General features: G+C 33.5%; 2 protein-coding genes across 2 annotated transcripts in view; one reads left to right on the plus strand and one right to left on the minus strand.

Annotated features, from left to right (window-relative positions):
• LOC7467937 (uncharacterized) overlaps positions 1 to 19,196 on the plus strand; it is a 29,608-nt gene extending 10,412 nt beyond the window's left edge. Inside the window, exons 3-4 of the mRNA XM_052449082.1 lie at positions 18,353 to 18,498; positions 18,710 to 19,196. Coding sequence (XP_052305042.1) covers positions 18,353 to 18,498; positions 18,710 to 18,986 — 423 coding nt within the window. The 3' untranslated portion in view covers positions 18,987 to 19,196. The remainder of the gene's footprint in view (positions 1 to 18,352; positions 18,499 to 18,709) is intronic.
• A 303-nt stretch (positions 19,197 to 19,499) lies between these two features.
• Positions 19,500 to 21,250, minus strand: LOC7467936 (probable protein phosphatase 2C 72). Its single transcript, XM_002324114.4, has 5 exons — positions 20,939 to 21,250; positions 20,538 to 20,852; positions 20,297 to 20,414; positions 19,962 to 20,185; positions 19,500 to 19,853 (listed from the first exon to the last, which is right to left on the minus strand). Exons 1-5 carry the CDS (start codon positions 21,110 to 21,112, stop codon positions 19,656 to 19,658), a joined length of 1,029 nt encoding a protein of 342 aa, XP_002324150.3. The 5' UTR covers positions 21,113 to 21,250; the 3' UTR covers positions 19,500 to 19,655.
• Positions 21,251 to 26,139: the final 4,889 nt, after the last annotated feature.

The following is a 26,139-nucleotide window of genomic DNA, read 5'->3' on the forward strand; positions in this document are numbered from 1 at the left end:
AATTGAATTCAATTTTAATGCTTAAAATATATGTGAAAATGAATTGAATTAGAAGTCTTAACTATTTTACTTTTAATTTAGAAATATTTTTTGTTATAAAAATTATTTTTAATTTATAGTCATTCAATCAATTATAATCCACATTTATTAAAACAAAAACTCTATTTTCCATGTATAATTGGCTTAGCAAAACCCAAAAAAGAGAGAGAGAGAGAAATAAAAAGAAAGATCAATAAAATACCAAAAAAATGAAAGAAAGAAAAAAGAAAAGGAAAAAAATAATAATATATTTTATAAGAAATAAAGATATCTCGATGAAAATTGATGCTAAGCATACAAAGATACAGTATTTCCAAGGGTTTCTGGAATAAAAGAAAGAAACACATGAAAAGAAATAAAGTTTGTGTTAATATAAATATTTTTAGTATATTGTTTTTAATATTAATTTCAAGATAGATTACTGTGGTAAATCAAAGTTAAATATTAAAGTTTGTTTATGTGGTACATATTTTATTTTAAAGGATCGTTTAAATACTAGTAGTTAAGGAAGTATGCTTATTTCTAAAATGCTTACTAGTGTTATCATGTTAATTAGATTAATATGGATGATCAATCGTGGATGTATCATCGTCTTATGGATGGTCGTCTTCATCCTGAATACATTATGGGTGTTAGAAGATTTATCAATTTTGCGTTTTCAATTGATCAAAATATATCTGGGAGAAAAATTAGATGTCCTTGTGTGAGGTGCAAAAATCAAAAGTTTTTAAAGGAAAATGATATTTGTAAGCACCTATTGACAAAATGTTTTTTACCTTGTTATGAAAATTGGACTGTACATGGAGAGTCTTATATCACATAACCGATATTGGCTAGACCTACATCGGTTGGAATTAGTCATGTTGTGAATGATGTTTGTCTAGAAAATTCATATAGGAATTTGGTTATGGATGCAATGGGGGTTGGTGATGCATACTCTAATGATAATGTGTTTAGTCCTGTGGCAGCAGAGGAACTTCCAAATCCGAAGGCAACTAATTTTTATAAACATTTGAAAGTTGCGGAGGGCCTTCGTAGGATGAGTGTACTAAGCAATTCAAATTATCTGCTTGTGTACAATTACTTAATATGAAGTCAACTTTAAATTTGACTTAGACTATCTTCAACAAACTTATTGATTTTACAAAAAGTTGCATGCCTAATGATGAAAATTTAGTATCAAATTTTTATGATGCCAAAAAATTTATGCAGCCACTTGGACTTGGTTATGAGAAATATGATGTGTGTCCTAATTATTGTATGTTGTACTATGAGGCAGATGCTTATGAAAATAAATTGTGATTTTTGTGGAAGTTCACGAAACAAACCTAGAAATCCGACTAGTAAAGGTTCCAATAAGGTAGAGAAGCAACTCCAATACTTTCCCTTGACACTAAGGCTTTAGAGACTATTCATGTCTCCATATCATGCCAAAGATATGACATGGCATCGTTTTCATAAGTCAGATAATGGGGTTATGGTGCACCCATCTGATGGGAAGGCATAGAAGGAGTTTAATCATGTCCACCTAAGCTTTGTGTTAGATCCGAGAAATATTCCGTTAGGGTTATGCATTGATGGGGTTTGTTCATTTGACATGTCTTCAAATACATACTCTTGTTGGCCAATAATTGTGACTGTTTATAATTTACCTCCGTGGAAGTGCACGACTAGACCATTCATGTTTTTGACAATGGTGATTCCTGGGCCAAAGAATCCAGGAAAAAAACTTGATGTTTTCCTAAGACCTTTGATTGACGAGTTAAATAATTTGTGGTCTGTTGGTGTTGAAACATATGATGTATATAGAAAGGAAAATTTTCAATTAAGGGCAGTTTTGATGTGGACCATTAATGACTTTCCAGCATATGGCATGTTATCGAGTTGGAGTACTCATGACAATCTGTCTTGTCCTTATTGTATGGAGCATAACAAGGCCTTTAGATTAAAAAATGGAGGGAAAACTACATTTTTTTATTGTCATCGACGATTCCTACCCTTAAACCACCCATATAGATGTCAATCAGATAAGTTTTTGAAAGGAGTAATTGAAAGGCTCCCTCCTTTACCTCGTCCATCTGGTTTGGAAATGTTAAACGAAGTGTCCAAGTTTACTGAGGGACATAATGGAAGTTCCTCACATAATGATAAAATTCCTGGCTTTGGTGTTAAACACAATTGGGAGAAGAAGAGCATTTTCTGGGAGCTTCCATATTGGCATACAAATTTGATTCGTCATAATCTTGATGTCATGCATATTGAGAAAAATTTCTTTGACAATATTTTTTATACAGTAATGGATTGTCCTAATAGAAGCAAGGATAATTTAAAGGCTAGGTTGGATATTTAGCTGTATTGTAAGAAGCTAAATTTACATTTGCAACAAGATACGAGTGGTCGGGTTTACAAACCTAAAGGCACTTATTATCTACACAAGAAACAACAACAACAAGTTTTGTCATGGATGAAGGAATTGTCATTTCCTAATGGTTATGCTTCAAACATTTCACGATGTGTGAAAGAGGCACAATGTAAGGTTTTGGGGATGAAGAGTCATGATTGTCATGTCTTCATTCAAAGACTTCTTCCAACTGTTTTCCGACCTTACTTACTTAGGCCACTATGGGAGGCATTAACTGAATTGTCCATATTTGTTCGAGATATTTGTACTACAAATTTAAATGTCCAACACATGGAGTTAATGTATATGAATATAATTGAAATAATTTACTAACTTCAAAGGATTTTTCCTCCATCATTCTTTGACTCCATGGAACACTTGACGATACATCTACCTTATAAGGTAAAAGTTGGTGGACTTGTTCAATATCGATGGATGTATCAATTTGAATGGTATGTTTTCATACTATGTTAATTTTATTCCCTTTTTATTTTAAAAAATAAACTAACTAGCATAAATGATATAGGTATATGTTTTATTTGAAGAAGAAAGTGACCAATAAAGCTAAAGTTGAGAGTTCCATATGTGAAGCATACTTGATTGATGAAATTACCAATTTTGCATTTCATTATTTTGGTGATGACGTGCAAAAAATTTGGAATCAAGTTCCACGAAATGATGATGGTGGCCTTAAAAGTCTCGATGGACATCTCTCTATTTTTTCCTATCCAGGAAAAAAATTATCCAAAAGATTTTATAGAAGACAATTGTCACATGCTGAAATGCAAATTTGCGCATAACTATGTGATATTCAATTGTTAAGAATTGAAGCCTTATTTAGAGTAAGTATGAAATATTATTTTGTACTTAATTTATAATAATTTATTATTAACTCTAACATTTTAAAATTTTAGGCAATGTCGTCAAGAGTTAAAGTCACAACAACCACATGTGCGTGATGTTGAAATTGAAAAATTATACGAAGAGATCTTTCCAAATTGGTTAAAAAATAATGTAAGTATTTTCATAAAATTAATTTATATTTTATCTCAATTAGTTTCTTTAAAAAAATTACTAATCTTTTTTAAAACAATATTTCTTATGGAGTTAATTATTATGCTAGGTGGAATACTAATCTAACGGAATTGAAAATCAACTCTTTGGACTTGCTATAGGCTCTTCAACTTCAGTGAAATGTTATAATGGGTATTATGTGAATGGTTTTAAATTTCATACTCAAAGTTATGCTCGTTTTAAAAAGATGATGAATAGTGGAGTTTGTATGAAAGGAAATTGTTATGATGATAATGAACGTGATTATTATGGAATGCTTAAAGAGGTTGTTCGACTAAAATATTTAGGGAGTAAGTGTAAGTTATTTATGTTTAAATATAATTGGTATGATACAAAACGAGGGATTAGAGTGCATCATTCGAATGGTTTGGTTGAAATCAAGCATACATCTCAACTACATGAAAATGAAGATTTTATGTTAGCGCAACAATGTCAACAAGTCTACTATACATATCCACCTGATAATAAATCCTCTAAATGATGGACGATTATTAAGACAACTACTAGAAGTCGCTATAATGTTGACATGAGTGAATTTATTGAAGATGCCAACATATTGAGATCATTTGACGTTGATCAATCGGATGAGATTTCTCAACCATGTCGTGTTCTTCCTACTCAAACACTTGATGATCCAAATATACTTCTTGAATCATCTTATTATGAAGAAATCAGTCAACATGTATTGCTTCAACTTGACGCAAATTTGGGAAAAGAAGATGAAAGGGTTGCGAAAGAAGAAGAAGCTGATGATGATGATGATGATGATGATGATGATGATGATGATGATGATGATGATGATGATGGTTGTGGTGGTGGTGATGGTGGTGACGACGACGAGATGGTTTTGTGTGATGATGACGACATGGTTAAGAGTGATGATAATAATGAGTAGCACGAGTTAATTATATTTTGTAGTATATGTAATGAATTATCTTTATTAGATGTATGGATGATTTCATATTATTTCCTCATATTACTTGACAAGTTTAGGCTTTCAATGTTATTTTTTTGTTATTTGATTCAAGTGTGTGTTATGGATCAGATTACATATATTATTTTCATTCAATTTGATTTGAATTTTGTGCTGCAGGACAAGTGATTTGTTTCAGAAACATCATCTGGTCATCTGTTTTATAAAGGAGTTCGTTAACAGTGAGCAAAGTCAATTGCAAGTGTCAGGTTCTTGACTCAAAAGACTTGTTTTTTATTATTATATTTTTTCTTTTGTTGAGAAATGAACTTGTTCTCAGTTTGGTTTGTGTCTACTTTCCTGCTTTATACGATGGTTGTAATGTAGCTCTCTTTCTTGTTTCTAGTTTGAATAAGATAGTTACCAGGATAGGAAAAGAGGGTTTGCAGCCAATATTGTTGCCACTGTTTCTTTCTGTTTGTATGTATGGGTTCTGGGTTGCAATTATAATGTGGATGCTGATTAATACCAGTGTTTCTGTTCGGTAAATTCTTGGTTGTATTTTTCATTTGAGAGCTTCTTTTGATATTTACAGATTTCTGTCACTTGCATTTTGATATTTTTTTTAACAAATACTATTTCCATGACATTAGTTTTATAACTCCCCAGTATTTTTAAGCTGATGCACTAGGATCTGCCTTCGATTTCTTATATTTATTTAACATTCCAAATACTAACATTTTGATTTCTTAAATTTATTTTACATGCCAAACTCCCCAGTATTGTTTCGTTGCTGATATATGAGCAACGAAAAATCCGTTGCTGATATATTAGCAACGGAAATATATGCAACGGGTTATTCGTTGCTGATTTGTGAGCATCGGATTCTCCATTGTTGATTGTATGCAACGGAATATCCGTTGCTGAAAAATCAGCAACGACAGATCTGCATTCGATATTTTCCGTTGCTGATTTTTTTGCTAAAAAAATTTAGCAACGAATTTTAGTTTTATTTGCAATGGATTAGTTAGTTGTTAATTACTACATTTTTTAGTAGTGATATAAGGCTTACAAAGAGTATGAAGATAAAGGTCCTGGATAATATCAGATCGGCATACCAATCACTTTCAAGTAAACAATTAAGCGAGAGTTGGATGATTTTACAAGTCTTAATTAGGCTTAATATCAAAAGAAAGCATGTTTGGCTAAATATTAAAATAAAAACAAGTTAAAAACTAAAAGAAAGACATATAGATGTGTTTGCCCAAACACAACCTCAGCCTTGGGGGGTTGGCTGGTTAGGCCCAAGACTAACCAGATCAGTTGAGTTGGGCTGACTAAAGCCCAACAGTTTCTTTATTTTTTTTACGCCACTGCTGACAAATGCCAGTAGTAGCAAGACGTGAATTAATTCACGTCTTGCATGTAATAAAATAAATAAAGTAGAAGGTAAAGAGCAGGGGGCTTGCCTGGCCAGGGAGTAACACTACTGATGGCATTCTTGGTGGCTCAAGGTGGAGGTTAGCATGGCTAAGAAGGAGATCCTAACTGCTCACGGTGCTGCTGCTGTTGATCACAGTGCTTGATGCTCAAGTTGCTGAAATCAGTGTTGCTGCTGTTGAGAAGCGAAGGTTGCTGCTAGAAGTGCAGAGGTGTAGCTGGTGCAGGCGGCTGGTGCTTTCAGTGAGGAGGAAAAGAGGTGTGACCTATGACAGAGATGGAGGAAACCTCTCTACTACTGTTGGCTTGAGCTTGCTAACAATTGTTGGAGCTGGTGCAAAGAGACTTGGTGAGTTGGCTTGTGTGCTGGTTCTCACGGCTAAAATGGGGGGAGCTACTGGATGAGGCTGCTGTCAAGAGGGAGAAGAGAGATGAAGCAGTGTCGGTTGAGATGTGGAGGAGCTGGTCACGGTGGAGAAGAACTTCTCACAATTGGACTGAGGGCGTGCAATTGTCATGGGTGCCGCTGCTTCAATTGAGACCATAGTGATGCTACTAGAGCTTAAGATGACACTGCTGGTGCATGATGACGATGTTTGAGGAGCTGGGACTATCAGTGATGGCTACGCCCATGGTGAGTGACTGGGAAGCCTTGTTATATGGCAGCTATGGTGTTGGTCAGAGGGATGAGAAAACAGGGGCTGTTTTTTAGAGTTGCTTGAACGGAAAGAGATGATGAAGGCTAGTATCTGTTTTTTTCTCTTTTGTGAGTGGCGGCTCCCTCTTGTGAAGATTGTGGCTAGTTTTTTTTTTTTCATTTAGAAGAGTGTATGAAATTATTTTAGGCTTGTTTTTCTTTTAATCAAAAAACATTATCAAACTCTGATTGTCCTAAAATTTTAACTAAAGATATAAAAAAAATATCTGAAAACTTTTGATAAAATTTTAGCTTAATTCAAGTCGGATAGAAAATTATGTTTGTTGGCGTAAAGCTACATATGAGAACAAATTAAGCTCAAATCTAAATTTGATTGTCCTATATCATCCTTAAAATCTTATAACAAAGATATAGAAACATAATAAAAGAATGAAAATTGTTAGTGTTAAAATATATTTTTTATATATAAGTAAAATCATAAGCATATCAGAAAAAATAAGCATTCTTGATCTTGCTCTATTTTGTATAGAAACTCAAATGTTTACCTATATTTTTTAGACTCTTTTCTTTTCTCATCCTTGTTTTCTTTTCTCCACTCTTGGCTCAATTGACTTTTTTTCACCCTTAGCCAAATCTTATTCTTTTCTCTTCTCTTTTATTTTTTCTTTCAAACTTACTTTATTTTCACTCTTTAAACTCATGACCTCAAATGGTTTATTGGTCTCCTTAGTTTTGCTTTCTCGTTTCAGCTTTAATTGGTCTTGTTTAAGCCTTCAAAACTTTTTTTTTACCAATTTTTACCTTCAACAACATTGCATGAAAATAGTAGTTGATAATAATTTCATATATGCATTTTGTACTAACAACTTCCGTACATATTTTTGCATGGTAACCATGATCTTACATTGTTGTATTACCATTTCATCTTAACTTTTCTTTTTAAATTTCATTTGGTCTTCATAAACTTGTTTAGGTGACAATGATTCAAGTGTGTGTGTCCTTCCATCATTATCAAGAGAATACCTATTTTTAAATCCATCATGCTTGACCTTCCTATCAAATTGTCAAGGTATCCCTAACAAGATGTGACTTGTATGCATTGAAACCACATCTCACAGAACCTCATCAATATACTTTTCAATTGAAAACGTAACCAAGACTTGTTTATTCACTTTCACCTCACCACAATCATTTAACAATTACAACCTGTTAGATCTATTATGCTTAATCATATACAAGTTCAATTTACTAACAAGGATAATAATAGCTATATTAGCCCAACTTTCATTATCTATAATCAAATTACACTCTTTATTTTGTACATGGCAACACGTATGAAAGATGTTCTCTTTCTAGCTGAAAGTTCCACCCTGGTCAAATCTAACATTCTTTTGGCTTTAATTATGCCATTTGTGTTTCATCCATAAAATCAATAAATTTAGTTTTAACATTTTCTACGGCCCTTCAGATAATGTTTTTTCTCCAATCAGCCCCCATTTCCAATCCATCCATCCCACTATTTTATTGTATCATCGAAGCCATCTCATCTTTCATATCTTTCATCACCCTAGTCAGCAACTCAAGTTGTTGGGCGAAGCTTGCATCTAAAAGGTGTTATCCGTTTTCGGTGTCGTGGAGTCGTTATTTTCAAACATCATTGAATTTGTAAAAATTGATTACTAGCAAGAAAAATATATCCTCGCAACTCTCGTGTTTCACACAATTTAAGGCTTTTCATTCAATTATTTTCACTACACCTTTTACCTCTCGGCTCACATTCTTACGGTTCTTTCAGAATTGAAAATCAACGAACTAAAGTCAATGGCTGTCATAATGCAATCCAAATATATAAAAAGTGAAACAAGAATCAATAAGATACTGAAAACAAACAAAATAAAACTAAGATTATGATCTCATAAGTAGCAAAAAGAATTCGTACGAAATATGAACGATACAAAAACTCTACATAAAACAGAAGCAAAAATGAATGAAAACACATATTTGAATCTTAAATAACCCAAACATAACATAAATAAACTGCATAGGTCAACACAAACAATTGTAAACATGTTTTTTTGTAACTTGATGCAAAATTGACTCGTTACACAATTTTAATCACCAGAATAAAAACTCAAACCAAACGATATTGGAACAACCTCAAATTTCATATGAAGTACCATTGTACCCTAATGCTAATGGGTCAGACATGAACCTAATTTAAATAAATTCCAAGCTAATTAAAATAAGGTTTATAAATAAAAAAATAAAAAAATAGACAAAAATTATTTTTCACCATTTGCCGTATATGATAGTGAAAAATACTCAAGAGAAACAATTGTTGAAAAATCCATGCTGAACAAAAAGTCTAATGCTTTGTAAAATAAGAATTAGTTTTTGATTAATTAATTCACTACCAGAAAATTAGTGAAAACCAACAGAATTACAAAAAGAATTATTTTGTCGGTAATTTTTACCGATGGATATAATTCCATCTCTAATTTTGTCGGTCTATACCGACAAAACTTTGCCGTCGGTGATATATACCGACGGACTACATACCGTCGGCAACTCGGTCGGTGTATACCGACAGAATAATTCCATCGGTATATACCGACCGAGTTGCCGACGGACTATGTAGAATTTTGAAAACAAGAAATAGTGTGATGATGTTGAATTTTTTCAGACGATTTTATCGACAGAATAACCGAAGGATTCAAACCGGGATCTCCGTACAGTGAAACCAGGATCTTCGTACAGTGACGTGGCCCCTTCACCGTCAAATGTACCGACGGGTATACTGACGACAGTAGTCCGTCGGTGATTCCATCGATAAAAGGCAATATATACACACACTCTGCCGATTCTCTCCTCCTCTATTTCTCATTTTTCTTCCCCATCCCAACTCTCCCCTCCCAAACTGCAACCAACCACCCATCCCAACTCTCCCCCTCTTCTCAACACAAGCACTCAAGTTTCTTCACAACATCCGTTAATCCGATTACTTTATTGTGGATTTTTTTCATTTTTTGTAAGTAAATTTATCATTTTTAGTTTTAACATTTAAATGTCAATTTTATTGTTTTTTATTGCTTTTGTTAGTATATGTATTTTGTTAACGTATATACTTGTTTTATTGTTATTTGTCAAAGAAACTTATAGTATGAATGTATAATTTTGTTGTTGTTATAGTTTGTTTTAGATTTTGTAAATTTTTAAAACTTTGTTTGAATTACATCGAATTAGATTTGTTGTGATGAAATAAATAATAGCTTGTTTAACGGGTCCGTTTTAATTTTTATCAATTCTATTGCGGAGTTGTGATTTTCCGTAAATTTATACATGTATAAATTTGTATGGACGTTGATAATTGATGATTGATAATGAATATTTAACATAAGTGTTTTTTTAGTTTGTTGGATAATGTCGGGATAAACCAATATTTTTGCAAATTTATTTACATAATATATTTATTAATACATGTTGTCATCATAATTTTATAAAGGTTCGATAGAAGTCATGGATGTATCGAGACTCACCTCAAGGATTGCGAAGGATGAATTATTGTAATGGGGTTCAGGGTTTTATTAATTTTGCAACATCTATTCCAAAGAATTTTACTGATGGCGGTATTAGGTGTCCATGCAGGAAGTGTAAAAATAGAAAGTTTATGCATCAAGATGTTGTAACGATGCATCTTCTAACCAAAGGGTTCATGGAGGATTACCTGTGTTGGTATGCATACGGAGAACTATTTGTTCCTAATGAGAGCATGGTAGAAAGGGGGCTGGGTCAACTTTTAGTGCTAGCAATGTCCATGAAGTTGTAAATGACAACAGTAATCCTTACAGGAATATGGTTATGGATGCAATGAGAATGAATCAAGGTAATGTCAGTCAATGTCCAATCATAGAAGAAGAACCTAATGAAGATGCAACAAGGTTTTTTTATCAGTTGAAAGATTCTGACGAACCATTATGAGATGGGTGCACGAACCACAGTAAATTATCGGTCGTAGCACAGGTGTTCACCATCAAGTCAGATCACGGGTTGAGTGAGGTCAATTATGACAAAATTATGGAATGGACGAGAAGCATTTTACCTGAAGGGAATAAGCTTAAAGAGAACTTTTATGCTGCTAAGTCCATGATGAAACCCCTTGGTTTAGGATACCAGAAAATTGACATGTGCCCTAACTTCTGCATGATTTACTACCTTGAAAATGCTGAGCTAACCGAGTGCATGACATGTGGGCATTCCCGTTACAAACCCAGAACTGGCAGGGGAAAGACTCTCGTGGCATATAAAAAACTTAGATACATCCCAATCACACCTAGACGGTAGAGGTTATTCATGTCACCAAGAACTGTTAAGCACATGACATGACACCAATCACATAATACGGTTGATGGAGTGATGGTGCATCCTTTTAACGGCGAAGCATAGAAACACTTTAACAGTGTGCATCCTCACTTTTCAGTTGAATCAAGGAACGTGCATCTTGGGTTGTGTACAGACAGATTCAACTCATTTGGGTCATTTGCTGCTCTTTATTCTTGTTGGTCGGTCATGCTGACGGTTTATAACTTGCCACTAGGGATATGTATGAGGCCGGAGTTCATGTTTTTATCTATGGTCATACCAGGTCCGAGCAGTTTGGGCCGGAATATAGATGTTTGTCTTCGACCATTGATTGATGAGTTGACATCGTTGTGGTCCTCCAGAGCTTTGACTTATGATATATCGAGAAAATAAAATTTTGTTATGAGAGCGGCTTTGATGTGGATTATCAATGATTTCCCAGCTTATGGAATGGTTTCTGGTTGGAGCACGCATGAAAAACTAGCATGTCCATACTGTATGGAAAACAACAAGGCATTCACGCTAACAAACGGAGGTAAAGCTTTTTTTTTTTTCTGTCACCCTCGTTTCTTACCACCTAATCACAGGTACAGAAAAAACAAAAATGATTTCTTTGTTGGTAGAGTTGAAAAGGATGTTGCACCCCCGCGTCTTTCTGGTGTAGAATTGCATGATGTTGTATCAGAGTACGGTGACATTGTGTTTGGTCTCCAATCAGGCAAGCAGAAGTTTCCTAGTTTTGGTTTGACCCATAATTGGGTAAAGCGATGTATCTTTTGGAAGCTTCCTTATTGGAAGACCAATCTCCTCCGCCATAACCTTGATGTCATACATATTGAAAAGAACGTGTTTGAGAACATTTTCAACACCGTCATGGATGTGAAGAGAAAGACAAAGGACAACATCAAGGCTAGATTGGATTTAGCGTTGTTCTGTAACCGTAAAAATATGGAGTTGATTTATGATGGGTCACAGGTCGCAAAACCAAGAGCAAGCTTCGTGTTAGAGAAAAACACACAACTACTGGTCTACAAATGGCTTAAGAGTCTGTGTTTTCCCGATGGACATGCCTCGAACATATCAAGGCTGGTTAATATAGAGGAATGCATATTATATGAAATGAAGAGTCATGACTATCACGTGTTTATGCAAACACTCATTCCATTAGCTTTTCGTGATTTGTTGCTAAAGGGGATATCAGATGCACTCACGGAGATCAGTCATTTTTTTAGAGATATATGCTCTGGCAAGTTGAATGTTGATCACATTGAAAGGCTTGAAATGAATATCGTCGAGACAATATGCAAACTTGAGATGATATTCCCTCCATCATTTTTTGACTCAATGGAGCATCTACTCGTACATTTACTGTATGAGGTAAAAGTTAGGGGACTGATCCAGTATAGATGGATGTATCCATTCGAGAGGTTAGATATTACAGTTGCAATGTAATTCATAATTAAAAGTTTTTTCATTGTTTTTTTAATTGATAATTTTTGTTTAATTCTATATATGCAGGTACTTGTTCAATCTTAAAAAAAGGTTAAGAACAAGGTGCATGTTAAGGCTTTAATATATGAGGCCTATATTGTTGAGGAGATCTCAACATTTATCTCGTACTATTTCGAACCTCATTTTAGAACGAGAATTAACCGTGTTTCACGGCATGATGATGAAGGTGAAGTGCCTTCAAGTGGGAACTTGTCAATATTCTCCAATCCTGGACGACCCACACCTAAAAATGTCGTAAGGGGAAAATATTTGACTGAAATAAAGTTCAGACAAGCACACAATTATGTTCTATTTAACTGTGATGAGCTAAGACCTTTTATTAAGTAAGTAGATGTACTACTTAAACTTTGTCAAGAGTATTGTACTATTTATATATTGTGATATCATAAACTCATATAATTTGGAACAACCTTGTAAGCAACATCGACAATATTTACTGTTTAATAACTCACAGCTGACCGAATCTCAAATCTTTCAATTACAAGATGAACGATTTGCCACGTGGTTTAGAACACATGTAAGTTCTATCACAAACTCATTATCTCTTGCAAGGTAACTGTACGTCAATATTACAGAATGTCCGTTAAATGATTATTGTTGTATTTGATATACAAGGTTTATCAAATGGGAAGTAGTGTTGCTATTTCATTGTCTTTACTAAGCCTGGGCCCTGAAAGAAAAGTCAAGTGCTATAACGGGTATTTTGTCAATGGATATATGTTTCATACTGAAGAATACGGGCATGGAAGAAAGACATACAACAACGGTGTTTGTATTAAGGGATCGACTTCTAGTGAGTTTGAAGTTGACTACTGTGGAAAATTAGAAGAGGTCGTCGAATTGCAATATCATAGCGAGCAGAAAGACTCTTTTTATTCAAATGCTATTGGTATGACACAACTGATAGAGGAATCAGAGTAGATCCTCACTATGGTCTCGTTGAAATCAACTCAAAAGCTAGACTCTGCAACATAAATGATGTCTTTGTTTTCGCAAAGCAATGCCAACAACTTTATTACACATACACCCCTTCCTTTAGAAAGGACCGATCAAGAGTTGATTGGTTATCCGTTTTAAAAACAAAACTCAGGGGTCGTGTCGAGGTTGTTCAGGATGAGAACAAAGACACAAGTGTGATAGATGAAGTCTTTCAAGCTAGTGAGTTGGTTGAACCATACCGAGTTACTCCTTCGATTGACTTAGAAGAAAATTTAAATTTTCGTGTTTTCGATGATAGATTGTTGATGTTGACACAAAAGAGTTGAATGTTGTTTTGAGCTCTAGTGGACTAGAGAATGTTGATGAAGAAGATGATAACCACATTGAAAAGTGTGATGAAGCTGATAACAATTCAATTGAGGACGAAGATGAAAATTCTGACTAAATATGATTAGAACATGAAAGTGTAAAGCCTTTTTGGATGTAATATTATGGGTGATATTTTGGAACATGAAATATTTCTTTTATAATTATTTGTTGTTGTTATTGTGTTGTGCGGTAAGTTTGCAATTTAAGCGTTTGTGTAGGAGGAAAAAAGGCAATACAAACAAAACATATGAAAGTATGACACAAATACCGACGTCCATACCGACGACTAAACGTTCGTCGGTATTTTACCGATGGAATCACCGACGGACATTTGCAATTCCAATGTGCGCATGCTTTGACACCTAGATACCGACGGACTTGCCAACGGACATCGAAAATTCTGGAGGGATTTCTAAATTTTTTGGTGTGAAATTCAAAATATATCGACCGAATTTAATGCCAGTGCCAAAAAAAATATTATTTTAAGTTCCGTCGGTAAATCCGTCGGTAAAATTGCAGTATAAAACCGACCCCCCCTCCGTGGTTCATCTTTTCTCAGCTCCTCTCATTCGTCTTCTCTTATCCTCTGCTTCCTCAAACAGTTTTGTTATTGTTTTGATTGTAGATTTCAACATATTAAAATGTACTATTCTCCTTTCTTTATCTTTGTATTTGTTTACTTTTGTTTTAGTTATGATTATTTTTGTTGTGTTTTTTGTTTGTGTATTGTTTGTAGATAAAATCTTTAAATCAACACACTATTAAGATAAACATTTTTCATTGCTAAAGTCTTTAGTTTTTTCTTTTTATTTGTTCAATTTATTTTATTGTTTGTATTGCCATAATAATTGGAAATTTTGTTAAATTTGAATTGTTATTGTTGAATTTACCTTTAAAATGTTAATTGAAATATATAATTAAATTTAATTATTTTATCTTAATTTTATTATATTATTGCTTGTTATGTTTTTTATTATTTCGATTAATTTTAATTGTTATTTATGAATTCGTATAGATGTTAGTTGAAAATATATAGATGTTGAATTTCTATAGATGTTAGGTTGTATAAATTTGTGTAAATTTGTGTAGATGTGTAGAATGAAAATTTAATTATTTTATTGTTTGTATTGTAATAATTATTTGAAAATTTTGTTGAATTTTAATTGTTATGGTTGAATTTACCATGGAAATGGTAATTGGAAATGAAGAATTAAATTTAATTATTTTAACTCAATTTTATTCTATTATTGCTTGTTATGTTTTTTTTATTATTTCCATTAATTTTAATTGTCATTTATGTATTTCTATAGATGTTAGTTGAAAATATATAGATGTTAAATTTCTATAGATGTTAGGTTGTATATAAGATTTTCCAATGGAGTCAATTGGTTTGTGGTTATTGTAAATATTTGCAGGTTTGAAAACTGTGGGTAGTCTCCAGTATATGGGAGGTGTTGCCGAGTTCTTTTTTAAATAATCAAATTTAATTATGTAATTATTCGTATAAATTTATGTAGATGCGTAGAATGAAATCCACAGCACGTCGTCAGCAGATGGTTGCAGCTAGTTCTTCTAGCAGCGATGATGGTGCTGATCACGAAGAGGCATCTACGCCAACTTGTGATGCTGCCTCTTCTAGCGCAGTTTCACAGCACAGAGGCGGTGTGCCTTTACAGTGGGGTCAATTTACCTGCAAGTACCAGGCACAATGGAAGGATAACCTTCCAATGTCAGTTTGTTTAGGTTTTAGTTTTTTTTTTATACTTATAACATAATTTATGAACAACTAATTAATATTTTATTAATTTTATTTAATTTCAGGTTCACAAACATTGAGGCTGCCCGGAAAATAACATCGGCGTTTAAATCGTCGATGGAGATTTCATTGTTTTAATGGAGTCAGTTTCCAAACATCTTGAGTGGAGACCTAATATCGATGCATGGTTTCGATGATTTCAGGTAGGTGTTAACTTCTAATTTCCAGCTTATTTTTAATAAATTATTTTTATAATTTTATATCTTGTACTATTTCTATTTTAAATGAATTATTTATACACAACACAAATTTGAGTGGGATAGCGCGAACAACAATGTTGTGAGGAGGGTATGGGAGAATCACGCGACAACTAGGTAACATCGAAAATAATATAATTTTTTGTTTTATAATTTTATGTTCTAAATTCTAATTTGTTACTATGGAAGTAGGTTGCGTGATTTTTGGTATGACACAAAAAAAAAAGCAAAAAGATATGCGAGAGATAACAGTCTAGAAGGCTGGAATGAGGTGGTGGTTTGGCGGGAGTTCAAACCGCCATTCATCTCGGGGGATATATGGATGCAATATATTGAGCACGTGATGTCTGATCGGTTCGCACGATGCTCACAGTCCGGTGCCGACAACCGGAACCGGCAAATTCATGGTTTGGTGACCATACACACTGGCGGCTCCGTTCCATTTAGTGCACATGCGAAGCGGATGGTAAGATTAATTTAAATGAAATATATCGTTAATTAATTTTTTGTTGCTTATAAATATATTTAACTTGCAACCTTTTTTTTCCTTACAGGCTACGTCTCTTAGACGTGAGCCGAGCCCAATGGAGCTGTTTGTAGAGACACATGTGCGGAGTCAAGACCGTCAAAAGGTGGTGCAATAGTTTGTGGACAACCGTGCTCAACACTTCGTAGTATGTTCGTTCAATAATTTTATTTCGTAAGTTATTATTTTCTTGAATTGAATATGATGATTTAAAAAAAAATTCAGGAGACCTATAATAGCCGGTTGAGGGAGAGATATAGGGACGATCCTTCGACCCATCCGGATTTTGATCCGGATTTGTGGATGGAGGTAGGATCGTCTGGTGGACCCGATAAAAATCGGGTCTACGGGTTCTCCAACACTACGGCTGAAAACTTGCGGATGGCCCGTAGTGTTTCAACCGTTGGGAGCTCTTCATCAGTATCGAGCACTCAGTCTGAGGAGTTCATGGCCTTGAAACAACAATATGAACGACTCTCGATGAATTATGATCAGTTCCGTCAAATGGTCATGCACATTAGATCAAGGATGAGTGATGATACATGTGCAGCCCCCTTTTGGTCGTACGGTCCTGGGAACAACTAACCTCCTCCTCCTCCTCCTTTTCATGCAGCTCCGCCGTTATTCTAATTTAATATTGTTTTGAAACACAATAAATTTGTAATGAATATTTAGATGAATATTATTTAACATTATTTTTATATTTTTAACGTTTAATACAATTTTATTTGGTTAATTAGTTTTTTTTTACTATTAATCAATATAATATTTGAAAAAAAAATATTTATTCTAAATAATTTTTTTAAAATATTTTTAAATAAATGTCGACGAACTTCCAGACGGAATTTGTCTGTCGGTATTAGACAGAGAGTTGAAAAAAATTTACGGTCCATGCCACAATCACCGACGGCCAGTCCGTTGGTGATTTACCGTTGACATTGCCAACAACCTATATTCGTCGGTATTTTATAGAGAATTCTGAAATATTTACGGCCCATGCCACCATCACCAACGGACTGGTCGTCGATGATTTACCGTTGGAAATACAGACGGAATACGTCCGTCGGTAAAGTTCTAGCGCGAGAATTTTTTTTTGCGCGCTTTCCCCGTCTGTAAGACCGTCAATGTTTGTTTTTTTTTTTTTTTGCCGACAGACTTACCGACGGAAATGGGAATTACCGACGATCAATATTCCAACAAACATATTCTATCGGAACAAATTTTACCGACGAATTATGTGTCTTACACCGACGGAATTATTCTGTCGATAAAACTGCTTAATGGTGTAGTGATTCTTCTTGTTTGATATGAAATTCTTGTAAAATAAACAACCCAAAGGCTGCCACATAAGTTTCCAAAGCATTAATGACTTCTTGTAGTGAATGAAATCCATAATTTTTAAGAAAATAATGTCTTTTTCATTTTCGTATTTTACTGACAAATTCTAAGTTCAACTTTAAACATGTTGTTCTCTCTTGTCTGGATGAATTAGCGAGCCTACCATATATTGTCGGAAAGGTAAAAATGTCTAGTTTCTAACCAAATTAAAATCGCATCCAAACTCCTCCTTTAGTTTCAAATATGATCTGAAAAGTAAACAAAAGTTTAAAGAGACACATTTAAACATTTTTAACCCAAACTTTTTAACTTAGATCATTGAACTCCTCGTAGATCTATTTAAACATTTTTAACCCAAACTTCTTAACTTAGATCATTGAACTCCTTCATAGATCCACTTTCTTTTAGGTCGTAGAATAGACCAATGAATACTCCTAATGTATCCTTTGATATTGTAGCCAAAACTGCTTTAGGTAGTTACTATGCTGGTGACCAGCTGTTTGGTTGTTGGCAAACAATAATTCCTTAATTTACTTATTTTGATAGTTATTTTTTTTTCTGCTAGTTTCTTGCTTTGCATTCTTGATGGTAATTTACAACACCATTTCTGTTCTTGTGCTACCTTTTATGTTGTATATTGAAAGCATATTTTTTGCTTTACTGCCACTCCTTTTTCTCTTCCCAATCCTTTTTGCAAGTGTTTGCTATGTTTCTGTTTGTTCCATTTAGATCTTTTTTTTTGGGATATGCATGCTATAATGGAAGTTTCAGGTGGATGCAATCCAGTCTTGTGGAGGACAGATGACAGCTGATGGAAGACGTTTTCGAACAGGTGGTGGGATATTATTGAATACCATGAAAACAAGAGAACCGGTGGCCTATATAGAGATAATGAAAAGAGCAAAGGAATTTGAGCGGTGAGTGTGTGAATGCATCTGATTAATGAACTATTGTTTTGTTCCAGCAAGTAAGCAAAATTTGGGATCATGCCTTAGTGTGAACACAACCATGTATAAATTACATCCTTTGTCACTGTATCTGAGCCACTTCAATGCATGTTACTGATCTTTGTATCATACTGTGCCTCCGCTTGTGTTACATTCCATCTTCTTTTTGAATGCTAACAATCTGCATATCTGATCCTCTCTTGCAGAAGCAATTCAGGAAACAAAATGTTTGGCGAGAACCGGAGCAAAACAATGAGGGTTCCTCTCAAAGGTCTGACTTCGCTTTCATTGATGAGGCGCCAGCCAGTGTACCTGATGGTTCTCAAAATGAGCTTGCATCTCAATATCAGCACGAACAGTCTAGTGCTGATGAGAAACGCAAATCTGTGCATGAGTGGATCAGGGTACCTGTTTCATACGACGACTTGCTTGGAGATGATCTGAAAAATGAAGCATGATTTCTGAACGCAGGGACCAACCTTGGCAGCAATTTTGCACTCGGCTGTGTGGGGATACAAAAATACCCTTTACGACTTTGACAGGATCGTTTTCTAGTTTTTGAAAGGAAAGTTTGCATAGGCTGTCCGTTTTTAACTTGCAACTGTGTACTTCTTGAACATAGAATGTCCTCTCTTCTTCCTCAATTTAAAAAGAACTATTTAATCTTATTGTTATGGATGCATTTCCTTTTGCCTTTCATTCTTTAAATAGTAAAGGTACCAACTTATGTCTGAAATCTAAATGAGCATGCCTCGGATGAAAAAACAGATTATATACGGTCTTGAACCCATTATGAGACTATACGGACGGAGAAATTCTGGTTCACATAATAAAGCGTTAGGATGAGATTGGTCGGCATGCGATTTTCGAGTTTTTTGGGGATTACTTCAACTTAAATCGTTGGATGCTTTAATACTCGGTTCTCAAAGTGTTCACTGTTGTTTTGTTGATTATTGTAAAATCTCTCTGCATTTTCAACGATTCTTGTGCCCACTGCATACTATATACTCGGTTCTCAAGGTTTCTCAATGAGAAATCTGAAAATAGCTGACAGTATTACAACATTATGAACATAAGCTGCACTAAAAAGGAAAGAGGGGCAGTGCTCAACTATTACAAGACATTGGCTAAAAGATGAAGTCAGACTGCTGTTTTCTCTTTTCTAGGAAGAGGCAAACCACCGTGCAGTCATCCACTTTCGAAGAAGTAAACTTCCTTTTCCATGCAGCTGTAGCAGCCTCCACCACTGACTTTGCTGCAGCCAGTTCACTATCTGCTGTCGAAATTATGGATACCACTTCTTTGTTGCTAAGCACATCCCACACCTAAGAATCAGGAGGCAAGACGCAAATCAGTACTTATTACTTCACCTTTGAAAAAAAAAAAAAAAACAAAGATTCCACCAACATCTTTGTGTTGAGTCAGTTGCTTACCCCGTCTGATGCAAGGACAACGAACTGGTCCTTGGAAGTTACTCTGTGATAAGAGATGTCTGGTAATGAAATTATGCCATGATTTTTTAGTATAAAGTCTCCAAAAGCTCGAGACATGGCTAAGCCTGGAGAATCTTCATGAGGTAGCCAGACTCGATGGATGTGTGGCTCTTCCTTTAGTGCAAGTACTCTGCCATTACATTTCCTTATTCTTTCTGCTTCGCCTGGATTATAAGAGGATCCAATTTAAAAAATGAGCGAGAGGATAAGTTTGCATAGGATCATGAAAAATTGTTGTAATTCTGCCTTTTACTTGAGAAGAAAGGATGCCTTACCTGGCACTCCAGGCTTCAAATCTGTAGTTAATTGAACAGGCATGATTCCATTCTGATCATTGATTCTGCCCAACACTGCTCTTGAGTCTCCGAGATTTGCTATAATAAGATCATCACCCTGTTTTCATTTTTCCAAATAAAAAACATAAGAATGAGAAAATAAATAAATAAACACCATTCCTTTACACGTGACCAAAATAGGGATTTGTTTGCTCAAACCAAAACCAGCATGCTTTCTTACCTGCCTTAAAACAACCACTGCAGTGGCTCCACTGCAAGAGCAGTCTAGACTTCCTTGAAGCTTGATCTCCTTGTCCATCTCCTTGAAGGCACTAATACAAGCCTCTTTCCATTTATGGAAACCCTCACTTGGTGCTAAACCATCATCTGCTTTCTCATTGTTGTGATCTCTAACAGTCTTCATCTTTGCTGAAGCATTCTTTTGATTTAGCAAGAGCGATGGCAACGTATTTCTCACGATCTTGCTCACTATGTGACCATTCTTTCCATGCCCATCAAAAACTCCACAGAAAGCTCCATGTTCCATTCCATAGCCCTTTAAATAGAAAAGGTTTCAATCAGCAACGGAAGTTCTAAAAACAAAAGGTGAAATCTAGTGAAGGATAAGTAGCATCAACCAACCTGGTGAAGAACAGCAGCGTCTTGATTTACTCCTTTGCTACCTTCTTTAGAGTAAAGAGAACCAAGCTTCTCAATTCCGTGAGAAACAATAGTTTCTTGGACATGCATGACATTTTCAAGGCCATCATCTGCCTGGTGTATCTCTGAAGATGCAGAGGATATGCAGATTCCCATTTTTCAACTTGTACAGGTTTTCTAATTTCTCTACCAACTTATTGCAAGTCCAATGACCTATGAATATAATGAAATAGTTTCCTTAATCATGAAATTAAGGACCCCAAGAATGGGCATGTTAGCTGAATAATAATTATTATTTATAAAGCTTAGAGTGGCTCCCAGCGAGCTGAAAGCACAAGCTGCTTCAATAATTCACTGTTTTTTTAATTGTTGGGTGTTATTTTAGACTACCCCAAGATTCACTTAAAGGGGCATGCATGTGAGGTGTATCTTGTGAGCTTAGTATCTTAACACCCACTATTTCCTGTATGAAACTATTCTTTAATGTGTAACCAAATGGTGATTCTGAAAAAAGAAAGAAAAAAAAGAGAGATGAAATATCCATCCCAATGGAACTTCAAATCATGTTTTAGTAAACAACTAGTTAATTTATTGTCCACACTAGTGCTGCGGTTCTCTATGTATATAGAACCAACTGAGTGTAAAGAAATAATATCTAAATTATCGGAAATTTTTTAGCTTCATGAAAAAAATCATGGTATAACAATTAAAACTTGAAAAATTTTGATCCCATTATTTATTTAGCCTGAGTTTTAAATTGAATTGTGTTGGAATTATTACAACATGACCTTATTTACTAGGTAGGTTTAAAGAAAAAAAATCAACTTAATACTGAATGATAAAATTAAATAAAAATTTCATATTAAATAATAGAATTAAAAAAATAATTTGATAAAAAAGAGGTCCAAAAACCCAAAGAAATTAAGAACAAAAACTTATATTAAAGGCTAGAATTGAAAAAGAAAAGGATAAAAAAAAGGGGCCAAAAAACTTTGATTATATGATAAAAAAATAATTAATTTTTTATTAACCTAATATTTTATCTTTAAAAACTCATATTAAAGGATAAAATTGAAAAAAAAAACAAAAAATAAAAAAAAATAGAAGAACCCAAAGAAAATAAAAAATCATATTAAATGATGAAACTAGAAAAAAAACAAAAGATCATAAAAAAAGAGCCAAAAAAATTTTATTATATGATAAAAAAACACTGAATACTGAAAGATAAAATTAAATAAAATCTCATATTAAAATATTGAATCGGAAAAAAAAAACTAAAAGATAAAATTAAAAAGAGACTAAAAAACTCAAATAACCAATAAAAAATCATGTAATTGTAAAAAAAAGCTGAAGCATGTCTATTTTTATTTTATTTTTTTGAAAAAAAAATACAAAAATGGCAGATTGTTTGTTATCAATGGAATTTAAACAATCTTGCTTTCAATATGGATCGAATCTATGACTTCATCTTAATTAAACCATGTATATTAATAACTAAACTAGGACACATATTTATTAACCAAGCAATTAAGATAATATATTAACATGTTTCACTTGTTTATGGAATGAAAATAATTTTACTCTATATATGTACACATCAAACATGCAACCTTATCTTAAGTCACGCATATATATTTACCATTGAGCTATAATTAATATACATGTGGTAACAAAACAATTAAAATTATATATTAATTTGTAAACCTCACTTCATTTTTTGTTTATATATATATATATATCTTCAAATCATTTCGGAAAGTTAGGATAAGATTAAATAAATTTACCATGTGAATTTTTAATCTGGGGGGTGGCAAAATATGTCTGGAATGTGGAGTTATTAGAAAAAAATGGCAATATATTAGAATAAAGACTAAAAAAGAATAAAAAACAACATCATCACAAGAAAGTTGGAATCCATCCATGCTCTTAACTGGTGCCGTCCTTGAGCTCATCTTAGCACGTTGTCCATCCAAATTCCAAGGGGCAAAAAGAAAAAAAAAAAAAGAAAAAGAGAAAAAAGAGGTTGAGTTATGATCCCTGGCCAAAGCAAGAGTTGAAAAAACAGATAGTTGAGTTGATGCCCTTTTTTAAAAGGAGAGGATAGCTTGGATCCATGCCGCTTGGAATTAGTTACAAACAAATCATATGATAGTTAGACAAATTCATCAAACGATGCAAACCATAGTATTAAAATACGATCCAAACCCGGCTGATTTAAGGCTGTAACTGGACCGGGTTGAAGAAAACACAGAGAAAGAAAAAACTCTGTGTGACCCGACGGGTTGACCCTGCAACCTGATTGACCTGGCAAGATCCGGTCAAAAACTCAATTGCAACCCATTGATTTTTGTTTTTTTACTAAAATGATATTATTTTAAATTTTTTAATAAAAATATTAACCTGAAAAATCCAATAACTAAATTAAAAACTAAAATCCAGACCTTCAACCGAACCAGGAATAAAAACTATGATGCAAACAGTCTAAATCATAGGTTTTTTTTAGAGGAATTGTGTTTTTTAATACCTAGAAACAAGCGTCATGCCGGCTAATCAAACAATCATGACCGTACAAGCTGTGGTCTTCCATAAAAAAATAAATTGGTGGTGTTAACCGTTACGATAATCCACGTTGGCAGGTATAATTTTAGTTTAATTGTGGGTTCTACTCCCAATAATGTGGGTTTTTTTTTTTCTTTTTCTTTTTCAATGTCGTGCCGTTGGCCAACCAATATTTAACTCTACCGTCATTGGAAGCTTGAAAAATATCATATGCTTTTAGAACCTTGATCAAAGAAAAGGTTTGTGGAGGAAATTCCTAGATTATGAAATCCTAACATGATTAATAAGATTGTATTTTTTATAGTAATATTAATAATTATGAATGAATTTAAGTTCTAGACTTTTTAAAATTTATTTATGAATATTTGATAAAAATAAAATATAAATATTTTCTTATTTTTTCATTGTTATTTTTTATATAATTTTATTAAATTAATTATTATTTTGTTTTTTATACATTTTTTAAAAAATTATCAAGTCATGATTTTTTTTTATTAAAACTTGTTTTTTTTTCAAATTAAAGTATGTTTTTATTTAAAAACCAATGATATAAAAATATATTTGTTGGAACAAACAAATTACATGAATAAAGAAAGGGGTTTTTTATTAAAGAAATATATTTTTTTCTCCTTAATTTAATTTATTGAAAGTTTTTTTATTAATATTTATTTTAATTAACTTTATTTTTTATTTTTAAAACCATGTTGCTAATAAAAAAGACATGTTATTTTAAAATAAAAAAATACATGGGTAAAAATGAGATTTTTTACAAAAAAAAATATTTTTTCTATAGAATTTAAATAATTATATATTTTACTCTTTATGCTACTAATATATTTTGAGATAGCAACAAATGTTTTTTTAAGAAACCCTAGATGCAAACTACTAAGCTCTAGATATGAAATAATAAAAAACTAAATCAAAGACAACAAAACCAAAGGAAGCCAAAACTAAGAAGAAGAAAATAAAGAATATAACCTGATTTTTAGAGCCTAACTCTGATACCAACTAATGCAAACATCTTGATCACATGGTCAAGCAACCCCCAACAAAGTAGATAACAACCCAAAAAGTTGAAAATCCAGTTTGATAGAATCTTGACCTAAAGGTAACCTTATACCTAAGAACCAAAGGTATTGGAAAAAGATTTGGCCCAGAGATAATCTTGTATATAAAAACTCTAAGTATGCAAATGATGTCACAAAACCAGTTAATTTTCGATAAGTCAGTGTACGATATTTGTCCCTATAAAGAAATGTTGTTTTTCCACAAACAAACAAACAAAAAAACTCACGTTTATTCTTAAACTTGCTGCCAAATTTGCAGAAAAAAAAACATAATATAGTCTCCTCTAACTAACCCTAATGGACCCCTTTTAGGTTGCAAGCTAATGGGCCTAAACTAGTAATCAACTAACACAAGTCCAATAATGAAATAAACTCTTAAACAATGTCTAATGGGCCACAACAAAACCAAATTAAAAAAATAATTATTCAATATTAAATAAATAAAACAAGATAATAAAAACAAAGACTTCATACCAAAATTCCTCCATATAACCTTAATCTCCAATTTTCGCACATTCTTGGCAGATTTTGAGTCCTGACTTCAAACATGTTGTTCTCTCTTGTCTAGATGAATTACCAGGCCTATCATATATGGTTGAGAATATTAAGATGTCTAGTTTCTAGCCCAACTTGAATCACAACAGCATTCAACTTGTAGCTCCAAATATGTCTCAAACAGTACACAAAGGTCTATTCTGGCATATTTGACAAGATTTGTTAGTAACTTTGACCCTTTGGAATAATATTTTTCCAAACTCCATTAGACTTGAAAATTTTTCAAAATATAGTTTCATGTGTTTAGTATTTTCTTGTAGAATTTCAACTCGTTCTGATGTACACTTTGAGATATATGAGTAATCTCGCAAAACTTGTCAGTAGATATTTTAAAGCCAAATTTGGACTTGACTTTGTTTGTATCAGTTCAGGTGTGATGAACTGTGTTACACATCTACTGTTGGATAGGGCATGATCTTGGTGGAATACAGTGCGATCGAAGAGACCTGTAGGAACATAGACATGGACTGAATTTAGAATACAGTTTGAAAATTATTTTTACTCATCATATCATTGTGGAGTGAAAAAGTAGGAGTTTCTGGCCTTGATTCAAAAAGGCTTATCGGTGCTTGATTATGAGAGGAGGTTTCATTCTCTCCATGTTTGCTTCACATTATGTACCTACTAAGCAACACATGATTGAAAGCTTGCGAGATGGATCATAATAGGAATTAAGGCAAGGGCTAATTACTTTTAAGTTTGATACAACTAGAGAACTTGTTAAGGCGGAAGAGGCCTTAGAGGAATGTATGAGAGAGGGCCAGCAGGGTCAGTTTAGGTTTTGAAAATGAAAGGATGTAGATTACCCTTTGGGTATACCCTTTTTTTCGAAGAAGGGCAAGGGATAGTTTAGTAAGTCTAAAAAAGAGGGAGGAGTGACAATTGAATCTACTTAGAGTCCCGATGTAGGGTCAATTGGATGGCAATCAAACCCTAATGGTAGTTCTATTAGAGGAGCTGAGGAGCGAAAGATGATTATCTATCTATAGTGTGTCTAATATG

This window comes from Populus trichocarpa, chromosome 18 (genome assembly GCF_000002775.5).
Source record: "Populus trichocarpa isolate Nisqually-1 chromosome 18, P.trichocarpa_v4.1, whole genome shotgun sequence".
NCBI lineage: Eukaryota > Viridiplantae > Streptophyta > Magnoliopsida > Malpighiales > Salicaceae > Populus > Populus trichocarpa.

Bases quoted from the DNA above. Each gene is read 5' to 3' on its own strand.
- LOC7467936 (XM_002324114.4), bottom strand. From the start codon at position 21,112: ATGGGAATCTGCATATCCTCTGCATCTTCAGAGATACACCAGGCAGAT. The intron at 20,853-20,938 runs GTTGGTTGATGC...TTCTATTTAAAG, and splicing joins ACGCTGCTGTTCTTCACCAG to GGCTATGGAATGGAACATGG. The intron at 20,415-20,537 runs GTAAGAAAGCAT...AAATGAAAACAG, and splicing joins CAGTGGTTGTTTTAAGGCAG to GGTGATGATCTTATTATAGC.